At 40.8% G+C, this 19,391-nt stretch overlaps 1 protein-coding gene across 2 annotated transcripts; it reads right to left on the bottom strand.

Annotated features, from left to right (window-relative positions):
* Positions 1-326: 326 nt before the first annotated feature.
* On the bottom strand, positions 327-18,094 carry lrrc75ba (leucine rich repeat containing 75Ba). Of its 2 annotated transcripts, XR_014570410.1 has the most exons (6): positions 17,600-18,094; positions 12,299-12,427; positions 10,449-10,561; positions 2,056-3,318; positions 1,892-1,940; positions 1,130-1,151 (listed from the first exon to the last, which is right to left on the bottom strand). XR_014570410.1 is itself a non-coding variant. In XM_083784642.1 (4 exons), the coding sequence occupies exons 1-4, from the start codon at positions 17,885-17,887 to the stop codon at positions 2,712-2,714; spliced, it is 1,137 nt and encodes a 378-aa protein (XP_083640768.1). In that variant the 5' UTR covers positions 17,888-18,094; the 3' UTR covers positions 327-2,711. The 2 variants fall into 2 exon arrangements, 1 of the variants encoding a protein (XP_083640768.1); XM_083784642.1 differs by having other exon boundaries at positions 327-3,318.
* Positions 18,095-19,391: the final 1,297 nt, after the last annotated feature.

Here is a 19,391-nt window from a genome sequence, read left to right as displayed (position 1 = left end):
CTGTTTCGGATGGGATGTGAGATGATCTACTCCTCTTGGCACTACAGTCAGATTTATTTTTACAGTAGAATAGATAGAAAATTACAGTATAACTAAGTCCCTGTCTAATCTACTGAGCAGCAGTAGAATTTATAATAAATTAATGTATAAATATAATAAAGTTCCTGTCTAATCTAATAAGCAGCTGCAGGTTCTACTCAGTGACCCAGATGTGTGCATCAAATTGCACTTTGTTGAACTCTCACTTGAGTGTGTTGAGACAAACAGACAAAAAAAGCAAAAATAAATAACCGATAACCAAGTTTAGTGTTATTGATTTTATTTAATTGTTTTGGCAGTTAATTCTCTGTATGGCATGAGACAAATACAGAAGCAACAACAACAGAGTATAATTAGCATGATAACACACAAAACATGAAGCATGAATTAAGTATACAGTGTTCTCCCTCACTCGTGAAATTCTTTCGTAAGCTCGCCTGCACACAGTGGCTATTTTGTTCTTACTTTATACTCACCTCATACAATCTTTCTTCCTAGGATGGCAGGGGAAGAATTATAATTGTCCTTGTGGATTAGAGGTCATCCAATCACGTTCCAAACAACGTAGGATCACCGACAGAAGCACTATTGATCCCTGTGGTGTGTCACAAGTCCCCACACCAATTGGCCACGCTGTTGACTCCATGCCAATATGCCATACAAAACTGCATACCAATAGGTTGGAAATTTCAGCTATAATCTATTTCGAAATTGCACATAGTCATAGTACAAGAGAAAAAGTTCCGAAATGTCGACATTCAATATACTGTATTATCCATGGTTTGCAGAAACAAAAAGGTCAATTTTTTTTGTCTGTCATTAAAATCGAAAAGAAAAGTTACATGAAGGGTTGACTCAAGGGCAAAATCAAAAGTAAAACACGAGGATACTTGGCTCATTCATTATTTATAAGTCTATCCCCCTGCCATCCTATAATATTGCATACCCTGAGTATAAAGTGAGCAAAATGGCCACCATGTGAACATGGTCAACTGCAACAGCTAAGTATTCTTAGTGCAGTTGGTGAACAATTTCTGGTGGTGGTATAAATATGAAACGCATCCCATTGGAATAACCCAGATCGTTTCCAGGTCATTGCGCCGCTCAGTATCCTATGGATTAGAGTAAGTATTATTATTATCTGAACGAACGAAGAGACAGAACACCAAAATGATGATACAAATAATTACAACAGAGAGAGGACGTTTCACAGCTACAAAGACACATAACACAGACATTACACATTTATAATATATAAATTTTATACAATGATGATTTTCCATTATTCCTCTAACAACCATTAGCTTTTGGCGATACATTTTCCTAGCACTTTCTCCTTATCCTTGAGGGAGTTCATATTGAAAATCTGTTGAGAACAGTGTATATTTTTACTGAGATGTTGTAAATTTAATGAGGTGATGATAATACAAAGAAATAGCTGCTAAAGTGCACTGCAGTGTGTTGGTCAGCCTAACTTAATAATTATATGCTACTGCAAAGGACATGACCATCCAGCATTTCACATCAGTCCGTCTGTTGGTCTGATTACAATACATAACAGTCAAGGCTGTGCCTTAAAATGTACATGGACAAAAAAAGGCTTAAAGGAGTATAAATAAATGCATTTGTAGATATTTGGCAGTATAGGGAAGATCCGTCTCTGATTTCAATCAGTGGTACCCTTGCTACTCAGACTCAGAGGGTTGGTCATAGTCTCAAATATGCATTTTATTGATATAATACTGACATAATACTGATTAAAGCAGTCCAACATATACACGAAGAGGCGAGTTTCAGAATCTAGACAAGTACAAAAAATAAAAATTGACAGCTCCCCATTGTTGACTCCTACCTGTTGTCTTCTAAGATTGCTTTGCTCACCAATAGTCCACAGAAATAGCCTGTGGAATACAACAGAGCCATGTTTTGTGTCATCATTTACATCTACAACAAGTGATGTGTGGGTATTCACAAGTGGACATTTCGAAAGGGGGGGAAAACGCAAAAAGTCTTGACCTAGCAGTTTTGCTTGCATCACGTGACGGGTCGTCGGCTGTATAGTCTGTTGAACTTGTGTCATAGCTATTGTTGAGAGATTAACAGAGAACACACAATGTAGAGCTAGGCCCTGCCTGCCAGAGATAGTCTCAGTCCTGGTAGAGAAACCAGAGGGATCTACTGTTTCCAAACTTCACGTCCACTTCATCGTCCGTTGGTATGTCGCTCCTCCGCCAAACCAACTGATCTTAGCTCCTTGGGACTTGACTCCTCAGTTGCCACAGTAAGACAGAGAGAGTGAGAGAGAGGGGGGTGGGAGAAAGACACAGAGAGAGAGAGAGAGAGAGAGAGAGAGAGGGAGAGAGCGCACCTGTTCATAAATTCTTCCAGTCCCCCTCCAATGAAACCGCACCTTGTACCCAGGAGCACCATCTGCCAACACAGTAAGTCACACCATCGCGATTGTCAACTTTGCTATCATATTCTGTGGGCTAACTCATAGATGGTGAATAATAGCTGTTGTTTGCTCAGTATGTGGGTGCTGAACTCGGCTTGTACCTCAGAGGGTGGTGTTGGACGCATGGTGTGAGGGCAAGAGGGCTAAAGGAAGTAACAGAGAGCTGTGGGATGTCTCAAACCACAGCTGGGCCAAGCTAAGACAAAATATCACCCCATCACCTCTCACAATAGTGGATGGTAAAGTCCTTGGAGAGACGCTTCCCACCTAAGCCCCACGGCTCTAGCTCGAGTTTATTTCCCATTTCGTCTTCCTCATCTTCCGCATCCTCCTCTTCCTCTTCGTCTTCCTCGTAGTGGCTGGGCTCTTCGATAGAGGTCTCCATGTGGTAGCAGTAGGGCTGGCCCTCAGTGTATTCGTAGATAGTGGGCAGGCTACTCTTTAGGCTACAACGTCGACGCAGAGCGACCAACAGCGGCTGAGGCATGGTGAAAATGTCCACATTGTTCCCAAGGTCGATCCATGCTAGATTGGAGAATTTCTTGGGGTCTTTCAGCATCTCAGTCAGGTCCTTGACGATGCCTAGGGTGAGGCGGTTGCCGTTAAGAGCCAGAGTGCCGAGTTTAGGCAGTGAGCCGAGCAAAGGCAGCAGTAGCCTCAGGTTGTCGTCGTGGAGTTCAGTGAAGCTGATGTCCACAGACACTACTGTGTCGCCGTTGTTCTGGAGGTAAAATGCCACTTGGTGGACATCTCGGCCAGACAGCGGGATACCGGACAGATCGACCGAGTCGCTGGACAACTTCTTCTGCAGAGTTGTCTTGAGACTGTGGGTCGGGAAAGAGAGGAGGGACAGAAAAGGTGATAACTTCAATTATAGCCTGCCACATACATTTTCCACATGAAATTTCACTTTTACAAACATGTACTGTATATGTATAATTACACATGCTATTATTAATTTGATGATGACTGCTCCTAAAAGCATTTCGGATGTAAAGACATTTACCGTACATTTACTAAGTATATGATACCTTGCCAGGATTACTTACTTGTCACTTTAAACAGGACACAATGTGAAAACTGCTAGAGATTTAGATGCAAATCTCTGAGGTCTCAGTTCTACTTTTCTAGTGTAACCTCTGTCTGTGATCTGGGAACATGGCCCTGGTGTCATATTGTTTCCTGTGCTTTATAAAGGAGGAGGCCTTGGCAAGGCTTGGGAAGGCTGACATAGGGACATAGGGACATTGGGATTTGCTAGTGTAAACAGAAGAGCCAAAACATCCAAGCAAGCACACAGCTTGAGCATGAAAGCTCTGAGCTCCTTATTGGTGAGGCAAATACAATATTTGATTAAAAGTAAAACATTTATACCGGTATTTATTGTTATATTTTATACATTCATAAAATATAAGATAAACCTTTCACCATCCAATATGTCAAACATTTTTGTCTTTATAGACCATTCTGACACGAGCAGCTGGGTCTGTACAATATGACGGCACTTTATTCGACATTTAGATACATTCACAGATTCGCTTTCCCCTCCTAAATCAAATCTTTATTTTTCTTTGCTCAATTTTTTGTCTTTTAACTATTTTCTCTTCTAATAAAGTTGTTAATATTTTAATTGTTTTGTAAAGCAACTTTGGGTACTAAGAGAAGCGCTATACAAGTAATTATTATTATTAATAATCCATCTGTCTCATCTCACAGCCTCACAGTGTGACACTTTCAGATGACAGTGCCCTTTGTTTGAAGGGTAACATTTCTGTCATCTGACGAAGGATCTCTCTGGGAATTGTAGCCATTATGCTGTCATTCATGAGCTGTACCTAATGGATAAAGTACATTTTATAGTTAAGACGCACGATTGCGTCATTCGCTGAAAATAACAGATTTTCAACTGAAAATATCAATTTTCAACTGAAAAGCGTGTCGCTTTATGTTTGTGCGAAGTGTAAATTAGGCTTAGAGTCCAAGGCATAGGCTTAACACACTGATTCAGAAGTACAGTGCAGCTTTATATAAAGGCAAATGTTTAAAGACTGTGTGTACAATGTGAACAAACATTGGATGATACTAACAGAACTGGCTCGAATGATGGTACTTTACAATTAACTTATAGCTTGATTTATATTCTTCGTTGTGTGTCAGTGCAACGAGCAAACGACACCATTTACAAATTAAGCACAAGTCCTTGTTGATTAATCTGTTCAGAAATGGCTAACTAGACTGTCAAAGCATGGAATCGAGAATTTCACACAATTTAGCCCAATCTTTTAGCCGCCAAAAGGTTTCTGGTGTGATTTCCGAAGGAATGGTTATAGGTGTGTTGACTGCAGTGTCCTGTAGTCCACAATATCTAATTGTATAAATAAATGTTGTGAAAGAACTAGGGATGTCCCGATACACTTTTTTCGTTTCCGATACCACAATTTCTGTGTTAGCCAATACAGATACCAGTGTTGTGAATAGCTATCTAGCTATATATCTCGTGTTGCACAGGTGTTTATAGCAGACTCCTCACTAAAATGTGCACTTGCAGTTTGGGCAACTCCAAAGCAAGCTCCACATGCCGCAACATTTTATTTACTTGCCATAGTGTCAACCCTTACCCCTGTGTCCGATCGGTGGTTAGACTGGCATATTCACAGATACCACAGATATGACAAAAAGTCCTTGCTTCTAAATGTTTGCTACGAATGTGTGTTCGATTATTGCAGTGAGATATTACAACATCCATATGTACACAACACAAAGTAAGAACAGCAAAACAACAAGATGACTCACTTCCATTGCACAACCAAGATTGGCAGAAAATAGACTGAAAAAAGTTCCAAATCCATCAGGCTAAAAGCACTAGGCAGAGTCATGACAACACTGTGTTGAAAAAGTATATCTAATAGATGTCTTGTGAAGCCACCTCGTCTCCTTCTCGGTCTCCTTATTGTGTTCTCCTTTATATCTGTCGCAGTTTGACCAAAACCTCATCTTCTCCAGACATCACAAAAGTTGTAATGTCACAGACATCCCAGGCTCCCCTGCAGGGGTGAATGGGGTTTTGATCAGACAGGTCTGTCCTTTTAGAGTTTTAGAGTTATAGACCCATAAGGGTCCATTTGGACCCCTGGTGGTCCCCGGACACAGCATTGCTGTGTATTAAGACCTGTGGTCTTAATACCCAGACGTTTCTAACGATACTGGGAAGTGTGAACGGCAGCTAGTATGTACGTACAGTATGTGAGAAGTAGGCTACTGATTGAAGTATTGATTTAAAGGCAATGTAGAGGTGTGGTACAGATACAGATTTACGGAATAAACGTTAAATGTATAACACAATATATTAACACTGGGTATTGGATAGAAGGAAAGAGAATAAGGTTGCAGTGAAAATTAATAGAAGAAAAATAGAAGAACAGGAATAACAATTGAATGACCAAGTCAATATGAATACATATCAATATTCGTATCTCAACAGAACCGCAACAAATAGCTTGTCTGTGTAAGAGAGGCATACAAAAAGCTTGCATTAATTAAGACATTTTAATTTCATGAAAGTTCCCACAAGGAGTCCATTTTCTCCTCGGCTAGGTTATTGCACAGTACCTCATTTTGTTTTCGCACAGTAATTAAGGCTTAAGCTTTGATCTATTATTCATATCAGCCCTCTCAAGAGTGAAGCAAAACTGCTTTAGAGTAACAGGTGGTGAATATCAAATCTAACCAGGCTGGTCGGTGAAGTTCCCCACCTGGTTGTATTATTCTTAAGCCATAGCATAACATAAATAGATAGAAAGACAGATAATAGACCTAATTACTGTAGATAAAAGTGACATGTAAATAAAGGAAACACTGCTGCAAAAGAGGGATACAATACATTGTGCTCTCTTTCTAGCGGCCTCGTTCAACAATAAGAACAACTGTAGGAGAAACATTTCTGTCTAGATCGGAACGGTCTTGGCAAGACCTCCATTGTTTTAGCTGTGTTAGTATGTGCTTTGGTCACCAGGATATATTCAACACTTAATATGTTGTCCGAGGTCGTTTCCAACTCCTGTATGTTCCTTTAGATTAGAAGAAGTATATATTGACAAATATGCTTTGTGTAACTTTGGATCTGGAAATATGTAATTCCACTAAATAAACTAAAACTTACAAAATGACTGAGGCAGAGATCAGAGTGGCAGGTTTGAGTTATTGTTTGTATCTGGTATTGGAACGGAACAAAACACCGTCTCAAGAAAAACAGTGATTGTGGGAACTCTTTTTCTCAGGAGTTTACTACCCTTCTGCTACCATTCTGTTCTTCTTTAGCACAAACATGTCTTATTGTGCTATGACAAGAGCTATCACGGGCTCAGTCTTACATTAACAGTCATATTCTGTAGTATGTTGGTATGTCCAATGTTTCTTACAGTATATGATATTGGAAGGCAAGGCATGTTTATTTGTAAAGCACATTTCATACACACAAGGCAATTATAATGTGCTGATTGACAGATGATACCATAGGTGAAATTAAGTAGCGATAAGAAAAGATTAGTGCACTAACATTTATTTTCTAATCAATTGTTATTACTCTAATTATTACTCTCTAATTTATATTACTATTAACTGGTGTCTAACAACTTGAGAGAAGGCTACTATTACTAAATGGTAGTTTGGTTAATTCTGCAGAATACAATTTATCAAACAACTGTGTTAACCTATGAAGACCTGTGTCATGACTCATTTTAAATTTCTTTGGTTATTCAAAAATAGCAGATATACAAGCTTATAGCACGTCTCTTTGTGCTGCACTATGAGCTTTTAGATCTGCTATTTTAGAGAATGTTTGCAAATCTTTGAATATATGTATTTTTAAAGCAAACATTTTTAACAAAAATCTTTACTTCTGGGGGGTCCCTGGAAGTATTTTGAGATGGGGGTCCACGGCCAAATGAAAATATATATAATTTGTTGGGGTCCTTGACATGAAATAGTTTAAGCACTGATATACAGTGGCACCATGCATTTTTTTCTGAAACATTTTTAGAATCGGCCTCAGGTCAACAGACAGTTGACAAAGGAAACATTATTTTGATCAAAGATTGAATAGGGCAACGATAACAAGGGAGCCATGATATCTGGCTGCAAGCTCCACCATGACATTCTAACAGAGAAAAAAAACCCCAGAAAAAACATTAGTTAGATTATTCCAACCTAGACATTAATAATAGAGAGAGGAATTTGGGCACAAAATGTGTGTACAGAATTTAGAGCAGTCCGTGCATGACACAGTTAGTACTAATGCGGGATAATGAAGGCATTAGACAGATATCTTTGTCCCTGGAAAACATTAGATAGAAAGACTGACATATTTATAGTCTATAATCAGCTGAACATTACAAGGATGGAGGCTAAAAGCAAAATTCCACCCCAAAAAAACCTGGAATTCATCATTTGATATTGCTTTAATCTTGTTGACTAAATCTGCAGGACCAAGTAGGATTGGATGGGGATGCACAAACGTAGCATTAGCTGCAAATACAGCTGCTCTATAGTGCTACAATATCCTCTTCTTTCCTTGATTTCTAAATCCAAGTAACCCCATTACTGGACTAAAACATTTTGCTTAGAGAAAAAACACGTTCTCTCATGTACCCCAAGCAACACCACTTGAGGAATACGGTTTTATACTAACACTCTCATATTCTTAGTCACATTAACCCTGGCATCCCTATTGTGACATTATGTCATTATAAGCTACATTTCCCAAACCTTTCAAAATGCTCAGAAAATAACCAAACTAAAATAATCTACCAGAATTGTTTTGTGACCTTCCAGAATTAAATGTAGGCAGTCTATTTGTGCTGTCAGTGCGTGTTTGGTCTGAGGAAGGCTCTGCCAAAACACGTCCTCATTATATACTGCCTGTAGCAATCTTAATAAAGAGTACATAAAGGACATTTTGTGAGTGCTGGTGAGCTTTGTGCTTTGCGTTCTTGATCCGGGCACTGAAATACAGAATGCTGTCTCTATGCTCAGAGATACTACAGCCGTGCAGGACGTCATGTGAATTCAGTTTCAGGGTGGATTTTTCCTTTTTTTTGCTTTAGTGATTAATGCAGCTCCTTCTGTTACAGAATGTGTCAGACAGTCTTGACTCTGCAGGCTTTTACCGAGCCAACATCGTGACTAAGTAAAAAGAAAACGGCTTCAGCTAGGATTTTGTAAAAGGCAGATGTCTGCACATTTTCAGGGATTGTCAGTGACTTATCTCTCCTCCTTTGGGCTGATTTAAAAACATCATACATGGGCATGTGTGAAGCCAAATTTACACTTTGGAATATAGCCGTGTTGCTCCATGAAGAAAAACAATGTTTCAGTAGGCTTAAGCCTTGCTTGAGTGTGGCTGAAAAGTGTCTGGACTGTATCAACCTTTTCTATTTGTATTAATGAGAGTGAGAGTCACAACAACGAGTCAGTCTTGTCTCACTGTGCTCACATTGTCCTAGATACGTCATTCAGTTATCATTACAATACATACATTATTTTACAGAGCCATTGAAAAGACAGATTTTACATTAACAACCACAATAATTAATTATTCACCGTTTCTTTTCATGAATAACTAGTAAATCAACATCCAGGCACACTAATGCCTGTTAGTTGTCTTTGCATGCTATTGATGTATTCCTCACCTACAGCAAAGACATGATGATTACTACACTAAAACTGTGCTTTCATAAAACCCCACAGAATTAAACACAAAATTAAACTATTGCCTCTGTCGCTCACAACCAACAACCCAACAGACAATTTTATCAGCTTGTTTTGACACTTTGAAAGTGACAATAACCATGTGCAACTAGCAGTGTGCATCCATTGCACCAGACCTGAGCACCAGACACACAGATAATTGACAGCTTTGGTTACCATGGCATTCCCCTGCCGGTGGCCTGTGGCCCGCTCTGTCCCAGTTCAATCTCAGCTCACAAAATTAAGTCTACCCATCTGTGTGTGTGTGTGTGTGTGTGTGTGTGTGTGTGTGTGTGTGTGTGTGTGTGTGTGTGTGTGTGTGTGTGTGTGTGTGGACACACTGTTTCAAAGTTCTTGACGGTGACGCATAATCTGGCTAAATGATCAGGACGCATCCCGTTTTAATTTTTTAAGCAGTTGTGCCAATTTCATGAGAGCCGTTGAGAGACATGACAAGGGACACAAGTCATGAACTGGATTTGAAGCCTGAACATCATGATTAATTCAGTACTGCTTTTATGTGCTTTGTATACAAAGACAAAGCCTCACAGTTTAGGTATTTAGCAGACAACAAGCGACTTACAAGTATCCATGTGTAATTCTGAGAGTAACCAAATTATTTTGTAAAACAAAAAGAACAATTAGCGATCAGTGTATAGAGATCTGTGTCCCTTTTATGGGCATAAAAGGGTACAACAGGTAATACAGAACCGGGTAGGGCATGCATTCACTTTCACAACTTGTATTGTTCCCGACTTACATCGTTAGTTAGTTAATTAAAGAGCTAGAGAGTGAGGGCCCTGCTGTTACTGAACAAAAACTCTATCAATCAAAGATTATTTTTGGAATATAGATCTATTTATTAACACTTACACCACCAACACTTACACCACCTTTATGACTTTAGAGCAGTGGTTCCCAAACCTTTCAGGTCGAGAATCAAAATAGAAATTAGACATTTGCCCAGCCGGGACCCACACTAGCAAAAATAGCAGATCTACAAGCTCACAACACGTCGCTTCGCACCGTGTTCTGAGCTTGTAGATGTTTTCTAATTCATGGAAGTTCTTAGATTTATTTATTTGATTTCTTCATGAAATTACTGACAAAATCATTTAATTTTGTTTTTAAGAATGTGTGTCCCCCGACCCACGAATGGGTCCCGACTCAGTGCTTGGGAACCAGTGCTTTAGACTTAGAGGGTACTTACCAAACGTGAGACTTGCGTCTGGACATGCTCTGTCTCAGCCACCTGGAGTGAGGAGTCAGATGATAGATCAGCTGCCGGCAAATCTTGTCAGAGGACTTTATGGTGTCTGTGTCCTGTGGAAAATATCCAGAGAGTAGGCCTGCTGTCACAATTATCAAATAATCGCCTAATCGCAATTATTTGAGATAATAGCAATTCTTTTTGCATAATCGTCAATCTTTTCCATGTTGAAAAATTTTCATACATTTTCAAATAAATACAAATTGTAACGTTCCTTCAACTTCAATTTGTAATGGTGACAGCCCTACCAGAAATAATGTTTACTGAAACAAAATAACCAAAACAACAGATTCACTAGTAATAATTACTTTCCCAAAATAGGGACCCCAGATTGAATGTGGTTAACAAAACTCAATTTAGGACCCTTGATAGAGGAACAAAATCCAATCATCCATCCATCCATCTTCAACCGCTTATCCATAGTCGGGTCGCCTGGGCAACAGCTCTACCAGGGAGCTCCAGACTTCCCTTTTCAGAGCAACATTAGTAACTTCCTCCTGGGGGATCCTTAGGCGTCCCAGGGCCAGTTTAGATATATAATCCCTCCATCTGATCCTTGGTCTGCCCAAGGTCTCCTTCAAGTGGGACGTGCATCGAGGACCTCCCCAGGGAGACGCTCGAGAGGCATCCTAACCAGATGCCCGAACCACCTAAACTGGCTCCTTTCCAATCTAAGAAGCAGAGACTCTCTCTCGCGTGACTGAACTTCTCGCCCTATCTCTAAGGGAGATGCCAGCTACCAGTTGGAGAAAACCCATTTTGGCCGCTTGTATCCACGACCTTATTATTTTGGTCATGACCCACACTTCATGATCATAGGTGAGAGTAGAAACAAAGATTGCTCCGTAGACAGAGAGCTTTGACTTCTGGCTCAACTCTCTTTTCGTCACAACAGTGCGTACAGCAACTGCAATACCGCCGCTGCCGCGCCGATTCTCAGGGCTGATCTCCTCCTCCGTCCTCCCCTCACTCGTGAACAAGACCCCGAGATACTCCTTCACCTGGGGTAATGTGTCATTCACTACTTGGACTGCACAATCCATCGGTTTCTTGCTGAGAACCATGGCCTCAGATTTGGAGATGCTGATCCTCATCCCAAACTAAAACTAAACTGGGAGCAGTGGTCCAGTGAGAGCTGAAGGTCTTGGACCGATGGTGCCATCAGGACCACATCATCTGCAAAAAGCAGTGAAGCAACCCATAGCTCACAGAGCTCTCGCCGCGACTTCGCTTCGAGATCCTGTCCATGAAGATCACAAGATGACAATGCGCAGCACTGGCAGAGGCCAACCCCCACCGGAAAAACAAACCCGACTTACTCCCGAGCACACGGACACAGCTCTCGCTTTGGGTGTACAGAGATTGGATGGCCCTCAACAAGGTCCCCCTCACCCCATACTGCCACCGCACTCCCACAGACCCTCCCGGGGGACCTGGTCATATGCCTTCTCCAAATCCACAAAACACATGGAACACCAGGAACCCTGCAAGAGTATAGATCTGGTCAGTTGTTCCACAGCCAGGATGGAATCCACATTGCTTCTCTTGAATCTGAGGTTCGACTATCGGCCAGACCCTCCTTTCCAGTACCTTGGCGTAAACTTTCCCAGGTAGGCTGAGTAATGTTCTCTGGCATCCATGGAATGTGTGTGCGCAGTTTAGCTGCCCTCATGCCAACAGTGCCGGAGATTAGCTGTCCACAGACGTAAGGACACGGATGGACGGACAGACAGGGTGAAACACATATGCCTTTGGCCTGGCGGCCTGTACGTCTTTACTAGAGAGCTCACCTTCTTCGGACACTGCATCTCCCGAGCCAGGCTGAGCAGTAGTTCGTGGGAAATGGGATCCACCAAGTTAAGGAAGGCTGCATTCTTATACAGGATGTCATTGAGAGAGGCACCTTCCAAACCCAGGTCCTGCAAACCAGAGAAGATGTGATTAGTCATAGTAGGAAGAAACATCCAAAACAACCTCTAGCATATAATATATATGGAGCTACCTAATGATGGCCTCTAAAAGGGGGAAACAATACAGATCACAAAATCCATCCCCGCAGTGTCTAGAAAAGTGAGATTCATAATGAAGGGGCTAAAAAAAGAAAATAAACATTTTGTTTGAAATATTCATTCAAAGGGGCTTTTATCTAGGAAAGTGATGTCTACAGGGACACTAAATGTAAGCTGACTGCTCCAGGCTGCTTCATCTTTTGGCATATATAATGACAGCTATTTGGAGCTGTGGAGCATTACCCAGCATGCCAGCAACGTTACTGCTGACTGATTGTATTCCAATTTGTAAAATAATATTTCTGTAACTGTAATTGGATCTTTTGATTGCTGTAGAGAACAACACACACCCACACACGCAAGTTCGCACATACCGGTAGACACACAAACCCAAAGGAAAGGTGACATTTAAAAAGGTTACATTTACCATAAATGGGATTAAGACCATCTTTACTCCAAATCAAGATGTCTATAAATGGGTCATTATAGACAGCTAACATGACAGTTTGTCACAAGGAGATGAAGGAATAGGTTGAAATGTGCTCTGCTATGTACCTCAAACAAAACAGAAAAAAGAGAAGATTTCAAATGACCATAAGAATGTAATGGCTAATGAGAAAATAAATGGTTTAAGCCTTAAACCATTTACAAACACACCTTAAACTTTAAGGTGTGTTGTGTGTGTGTGTGTGTGTGTGTGTGTGTGTGTGTGTGTGTGTGTGTGTGTGTGTGTGTGTGTGTGTGTGTGTGTGTGTAGTACTACTGTGTAGTGTGTAGTACTACTGTAGTACTTGTGAGGGCCAAATGTCCCCAATTTGAGAAATAATTTGAGGACAATTGTCAGAGAGAATTGGTTGTTTTATGTTTCTAAAATATTTGGGAAGTTAGGCATACAATTAGGAAAATATTCAGGTTGGGGTTAGCATTAGATTAGACATTTAGCGGTTGGGCGGTATGGTTAAAGTTATGCTTGATTCTAACTTAGTTGCATGCCAGTGTCATGCACCGAAAATAACCAACCTACAAGGTTGTAGATCGGCTATTTTCGGCTTTAATGTCAGGGTAGAATAAAAGATCATACCCGTGTGAAGTAAGGGGCGCTCTTATCATCAGGACATAAAATATACACTATGCCTATTTGCTCAGACACTATAACGTAAAATTATCCATTCATTGTCAAATTCAATGGGAATTGAATTTGTTTAAGACGAGGTTTGTGGACAGTAACCAAAAGCTGGATGTAGGAAAAAAATCACACCAGTGTGAACCGAGTGGTGCAACTCCCGTCTATTGGTTCTCTGTATCATTCCAATTTGTATCATCCAATTTCTTCTCTGTATCGTTCCAATTTCTTCTCTGTATCTCTGGTGCCCCCTACTGGTATAAATATGTAACATACTCGTGCTCACTTATACATACATACAGGTACACACACACACACACACACACACACACACACACACACACACACACACACACACACACACACACAGGTACACGGATGTCCAATTTCTTCTCTGTATCTCTGGTGCCCCCTACTGGTATAAATATGTAACATACTCGTGCTCACTTATACATACATACATACATACATACAGGTACACATACAGGTGCACACACACACAGGTACACGGACGTTGCTGGATGTAGGAGTGGTTGCACCACTCAAAAATGAAATGGCTTTCATAAATGGACCATCCTAAAATGTTAATGTCACAACTATAGTAATACAAGCGTGTGTGTGTGTGTGTGTGTGTGTGTGTGTGTGTGTGTGTGTGTGTGTGCACTCGTGCGTGTGTGTAAATCAATTATAGTCCCTTTCCCTGTCTCACATGGCTGGATCTTTAGTCTCTACACAAGGTCTTAACCCATTCAGGTAGGGAACCCCTTTTGGAGTTATTGTTGCTATCTATGTACACTGTACAGTATAAAGCAAATAGCAATATAACATTTTAGATTTTTTATAATAAATATTATATTTATTTTTCTCCAGAAAACTTAGGTCAGTATTTAGAAGGCGTTTTTAGAATCAGCCGTAGTCCTAAATGGGTTGAGGCCAACTATGCAATGGTAATTTGAATAATTGTCCATAAATATCTTTGAGAAAAATACAGTATAATTATACTGTGGTCCTGGTAATGTGGTCCTGTCCTGCTTATGTGCATACATATTATGTATGCACATAGGACAGGACCACACACATGCATATACACACAAAATACACACTCACGCAAATGACCCAGACAGAAACATGCACAAGCATGCATGCATCACACACACACGCGCCACACACACACACACACACACACACACACATGCGCACGCACACGCACACACACAATCAGCAATGATTGTAATAGACAAGTTGGAGTGGGAGGAGGTTGGCACTTGGCAGCTACACATTACAGGCTACCCCTTTAACAAGGGCAAGTGTAAACACAGACTAGACACAAGCCGAGGGGAAAGGCATGCTCTTTCCATCCTTCTGAGAAGCGAGAAATACAAATAACTCTGCATGTACATTACAACCATGACATGAACTGACAACTCCCTTTTGTATCTGTGCCAGCAAAGCTTGGTCCTTTTCATATCTCAGGTGCTTTGACAACACTGTTATACCAATTAACTAAACTATTTTCAATTGAGACAGATACCTGAATAGAGTTTGTCAGACATCTGCCTACTTGCAGTTCCCAGAGTGATGCTAAAATTAGGCTTATTTAATATAAGCAGGCTTGTTTAAAAGAAACGAGCCTTGGGTCCCCAGTGATGTGGCTGTCATGCGGCCCAGTCTCGCCACTTTATCTGCTTGGTTTGATTAAGGAGGTTCCGCCACCTCCTTTGTCAGGACTTCAGAGTAATTAACATTGCATTTGCCGACAGCTGAAGGAGAGAGAGGGAATGGGCTTGAGAACCAGTAAACTAACAGGGCTATCACAGCTGCTGTTTAATACCTGTATAATCTAATAATTGATGTAAAAGAGGGGATTTCAAAAGAAAAATAGAGCTCATTGTATGTTATCCAACTACCCTATTGTAACAATATTCAATAACTATATTATGTTATGTTGAAATATACATTCTTATTTTACTATAGTGTAGAATTTTACAAATCTCAGTATATTTTGCAAAAGGCTTAGAAATTAAAATCCTCTTGGGCTGATGCCGCTGAAATCCAAAGTGGATGAATAAGCAAAACATAATCGAGACAATATGTAGGCCAGAGATGGGCAACCATTTCAGGCACATGAATACCAGTACTTACAAAGCCTGGCTTGATTACCCAGTGCCAGACCATTGTTTTTACATCGGATTATAGGCTGCTAACATTTAATAATTTTAGAATAAAGGTAGAAAACCTTACAAAGACAATGTGCTTAATTATAGTTGTTTTTGATCAACTGAATTGATCACCTCAAGGAATCGGATCACTTTGTAGATATAGGGTGCGTTCGGAAATGCGCCCTGAATGCACTGGTGTGCTCTCTTGTAGTTCGTTTATACAGTGCACTCGGTGCATTGTCGTTCGAAAATCCAGTGTGCTGCGCACCGGGTGTGCTGAGTGCCCGCACTGAGCGACCCTACCCTGAAGCTGGGGTTGTTCAGTGTGAATGCGTCACAGCTGTGGTCGTTCGTAAATAAGGCACACTGAACGCACTGTGACATCACCGCCCACCACACTCAACAAACTGACCACATTCCCGGTGAGCATTTCCGAACGCACCCTTGGTTACCCACCTGATGTAGGCTAATTGGGGCCCAAACATGTTGTCACATCTAGGAGAAAATCTAGCTGTATATCTACAATTCTACACTGTAAATTAAAGTACTCAAACCAGTTCTGTTACAATAAAACAGGCAGCACAGATTTTCAGTTTTGTAGATATCACAGCAGAATTCTAGCCCAACGTTTAGATTTAGATGTAGCATACTGCCCGAGAAGTGATGCTTGCTGAAATCCTGAAAGTGACTGCAACTGGATATGTTTTATGTGGGTTTTGGGTCTCACACACTGATGCTGCTGGAACACAGGCAGCTCATGGTGGAAACAAACCATAGGGGGGATAATTAACAGAAGAGAGGGTGGTGGACAGGTTGCTCTAATGCCTGATTGGTTGCATCTTGTGTCTGCACCAGAAATAGCAGATCTACAAGATCAACTACAGTAGGTATAAATCACCCTTAATTAATGACTTAACCATTTTCAACATATCTTCATATTGGTGCTCCAAATGCTCTTGAACATAGGTTGAAAATGGGTGAAGATGTGTCGTCCTTTAGCATTACACATATTAAAGGGACCATGAAATGCTGCCCTGACCATAGCAGAGGATTAAAGGACATGAGGAGAGGAGGCTGCTATTTTTGTAGTATGCACTGTGGCCCCTCTGGAGTGAGTGTGGAAATATATTGGCCCTCTCCATCGTCAAAGTTTCCCACCCCTGATGTAGAGTGAACAAACTGGAGACAAAATCTGTATGTGGAGGACAGAGAACATTTGAATTTAAATGTCAACATTAAAAATAGATTGTATAAGAAGAGGTAGTGGGCTCAGCTTTGTCATAGGCTGCTGTTGGATCAATATGGCATAAATGGCCTACTTTCTGTGAAGTTTACATTTGGTGAGATTTAAGTTTTTTTTTTAGCTGCAATTAGGGGACACAGCGTAAGGGGTAAATGGTCTAATGGGCAGGACAGCTTTTAGGTGAGAATAGGGGCCTAACTTTAGGTCAGTGACACCTGTAGCTGGGATTCGGGAGCGGGTAGTAACTACTAAGTACTGACCTAGAGACAACACAAGCACAAAAAGTAGACCATGGAAGTAAACAGGCCCTACATAGACTACAATTGTGCCTCGTCCACCTGTACATTGACTGTAATTTCTGTACATTGCATTTTATTTCTTGCTGCTTTTTAAAATAGTTGCTATGTGATGTTGATTGGCCTAGATGGTAAACTATAACAATATAATGTTACAAAACCAGGATGTTAAAATAACATTTTCTAGATTGTACTGCCGCTAGTGGCTAAACAGAACTCACTTCATCCAGGCCTACAACAACCAATTTATTAAATGCTTGCCTTCCTTAATAATTTGAGCACGTCGGTCGCCTGCTCCATTCTGCGATCACGAAGTAGCTTTTGCATCTCTTTGATCCAAGCAACTCGTCTCACATATGGGCTGTTGTGGTTGCTCCTCCGTAGCATCCCGGGCAGTTTGTCTGATTTCAGCATCAGTGCAAACAGAAAGTCCCCGCCGACCCGATTATTTCCCCTGTCGCTCTCTCCGGCGGTATCGAGATGCTTGCGACGCTTTTTTGAAAAATTCTCATTGTCCAGGCTACTCTGTCTGCTGAGTCTAGATCCCATATTTTTCAAGAAAGGCAGACTGATTTAAGTGATGTTCTGCTACAGCTTTACACCGTATTAATAGCACAAGCCCATGGTGAACTATGATTCTCCTGGCAGACGGCAAATGCGACTCTGTTGATTTCCGAAAACAATGCTGTGGTGTCTCAGTGTCTGACCCCCTTTTCTGCACCGCTGTCCTTATCGAGCATCCAGTACACCATGCAGTCACACAATATAATCCCCCGACAGCCAATGGAGATTATAGCGTTCTGTAGTGCGCGTGTACTTCGGTGTTCTTGATTCTCCAGCATTAGCTATACAGTACGTGCGCGAGTGAGTTTGTCGTCTGGCCGGTGAAGACTCAAGAGGATGCTCTTGTTGTCATCCTTTGATCGTCCCTTTCTTTACGCTGATGTTTAAGTTTGTGCAACGTTGCACGGCGACGGCGAGCAGCAGGCGGGTCGTGGAGCGCTGCGTACGGCCAATCATAGAACTCTGAACCGTTGCGTCCGCCGTCTCCCCATTGGTTCAAATCAATATTCTCTTCTGCGTACAATACAACAACAGTAAATAAATGTGCTATTAAAATGTGCACCATTAGCCGAGAGCTAGCCATTTCTCCTTTCTTATACAATATGTAGAAACTGGCAACGATGCTGCAATTCGAAACTGGCCTCTGTAAAATCTAAATCCCCCCCCCCCATTTTCCCTCACTGTATATTGTATCTTTTCCCTTTTTTGCTTCCCATATGATGAATTCCTGTTCTGTTCTTTAGCTACATAGAAATGTCTATTTCTGTTCTTTAGCTACATAGAAATGTCTATTTGTATGTCTCTAAATGTTTGTATGTCTTTAAATGTTTTGATGAATTGAACAATGTGGACCCTGTTGTAAACAAGTGTAATGCTTAATTGGGTCGTCCACTCACAGTTGACAGTCTTTGTATTGAGTTTGTGCTTAAAATGTACTGTAAATTCTACAAACTGTTAATAAATATTTCAATCAATCAATCAATGCCGCAAAATACAAACGTTGCAAAATCAGATGATTTAAATGTAGTCTAAGACAGCTGGGTCAGTGGGTGCCCAGACTTTGACTTGAGAGCCACTTTCAAAATGACCAGCTCAACAATATCTATATACTCACCAAAAAAATATTATTCCATTGCTGAAAATAGTAGCCTAAAAAAATAAAAACAAATTATTCCAGTGTGGGACAACTGGACATTTTTTATGTCAATCAAATCAAGTCACCTTAATTCAAGTGTCAAAACTCAAAACACATAATAGGCTAGTCTAAATTTGTGTAGTCTAGAATCTCAAGGGAAACTGTACCGGATTGCCTGGTTGAGCCACCATTATTAGGAAATGTGTTCATAATCAATAGCACGTGTCTGTCTGCTCGATATTTTATGTTGTGGGTATTAACCTGGTGGAACAGTTTTATTATGTAGCAGTTTTATACTGTTGCTATGATTTTCTAATGTGTTTGTGCATTTTGGAGAGGAGCTTCCTTGATGTA

Source organism: Protomyctophum parallelum (genome assembly GCF_964188405.1).
Source record: "Protomyctophum parallelum genome assembly, chromosome: 15".
NCBI lineage: Eukaryota > Metazoa > Chordata > Actinopteri > Myctophiformes > Myctophidae > Protomyctophum > Protomyctophum parallelum.
This window is presented reverse-complemented; position numbering and strand designations above follow the sequence as displayed.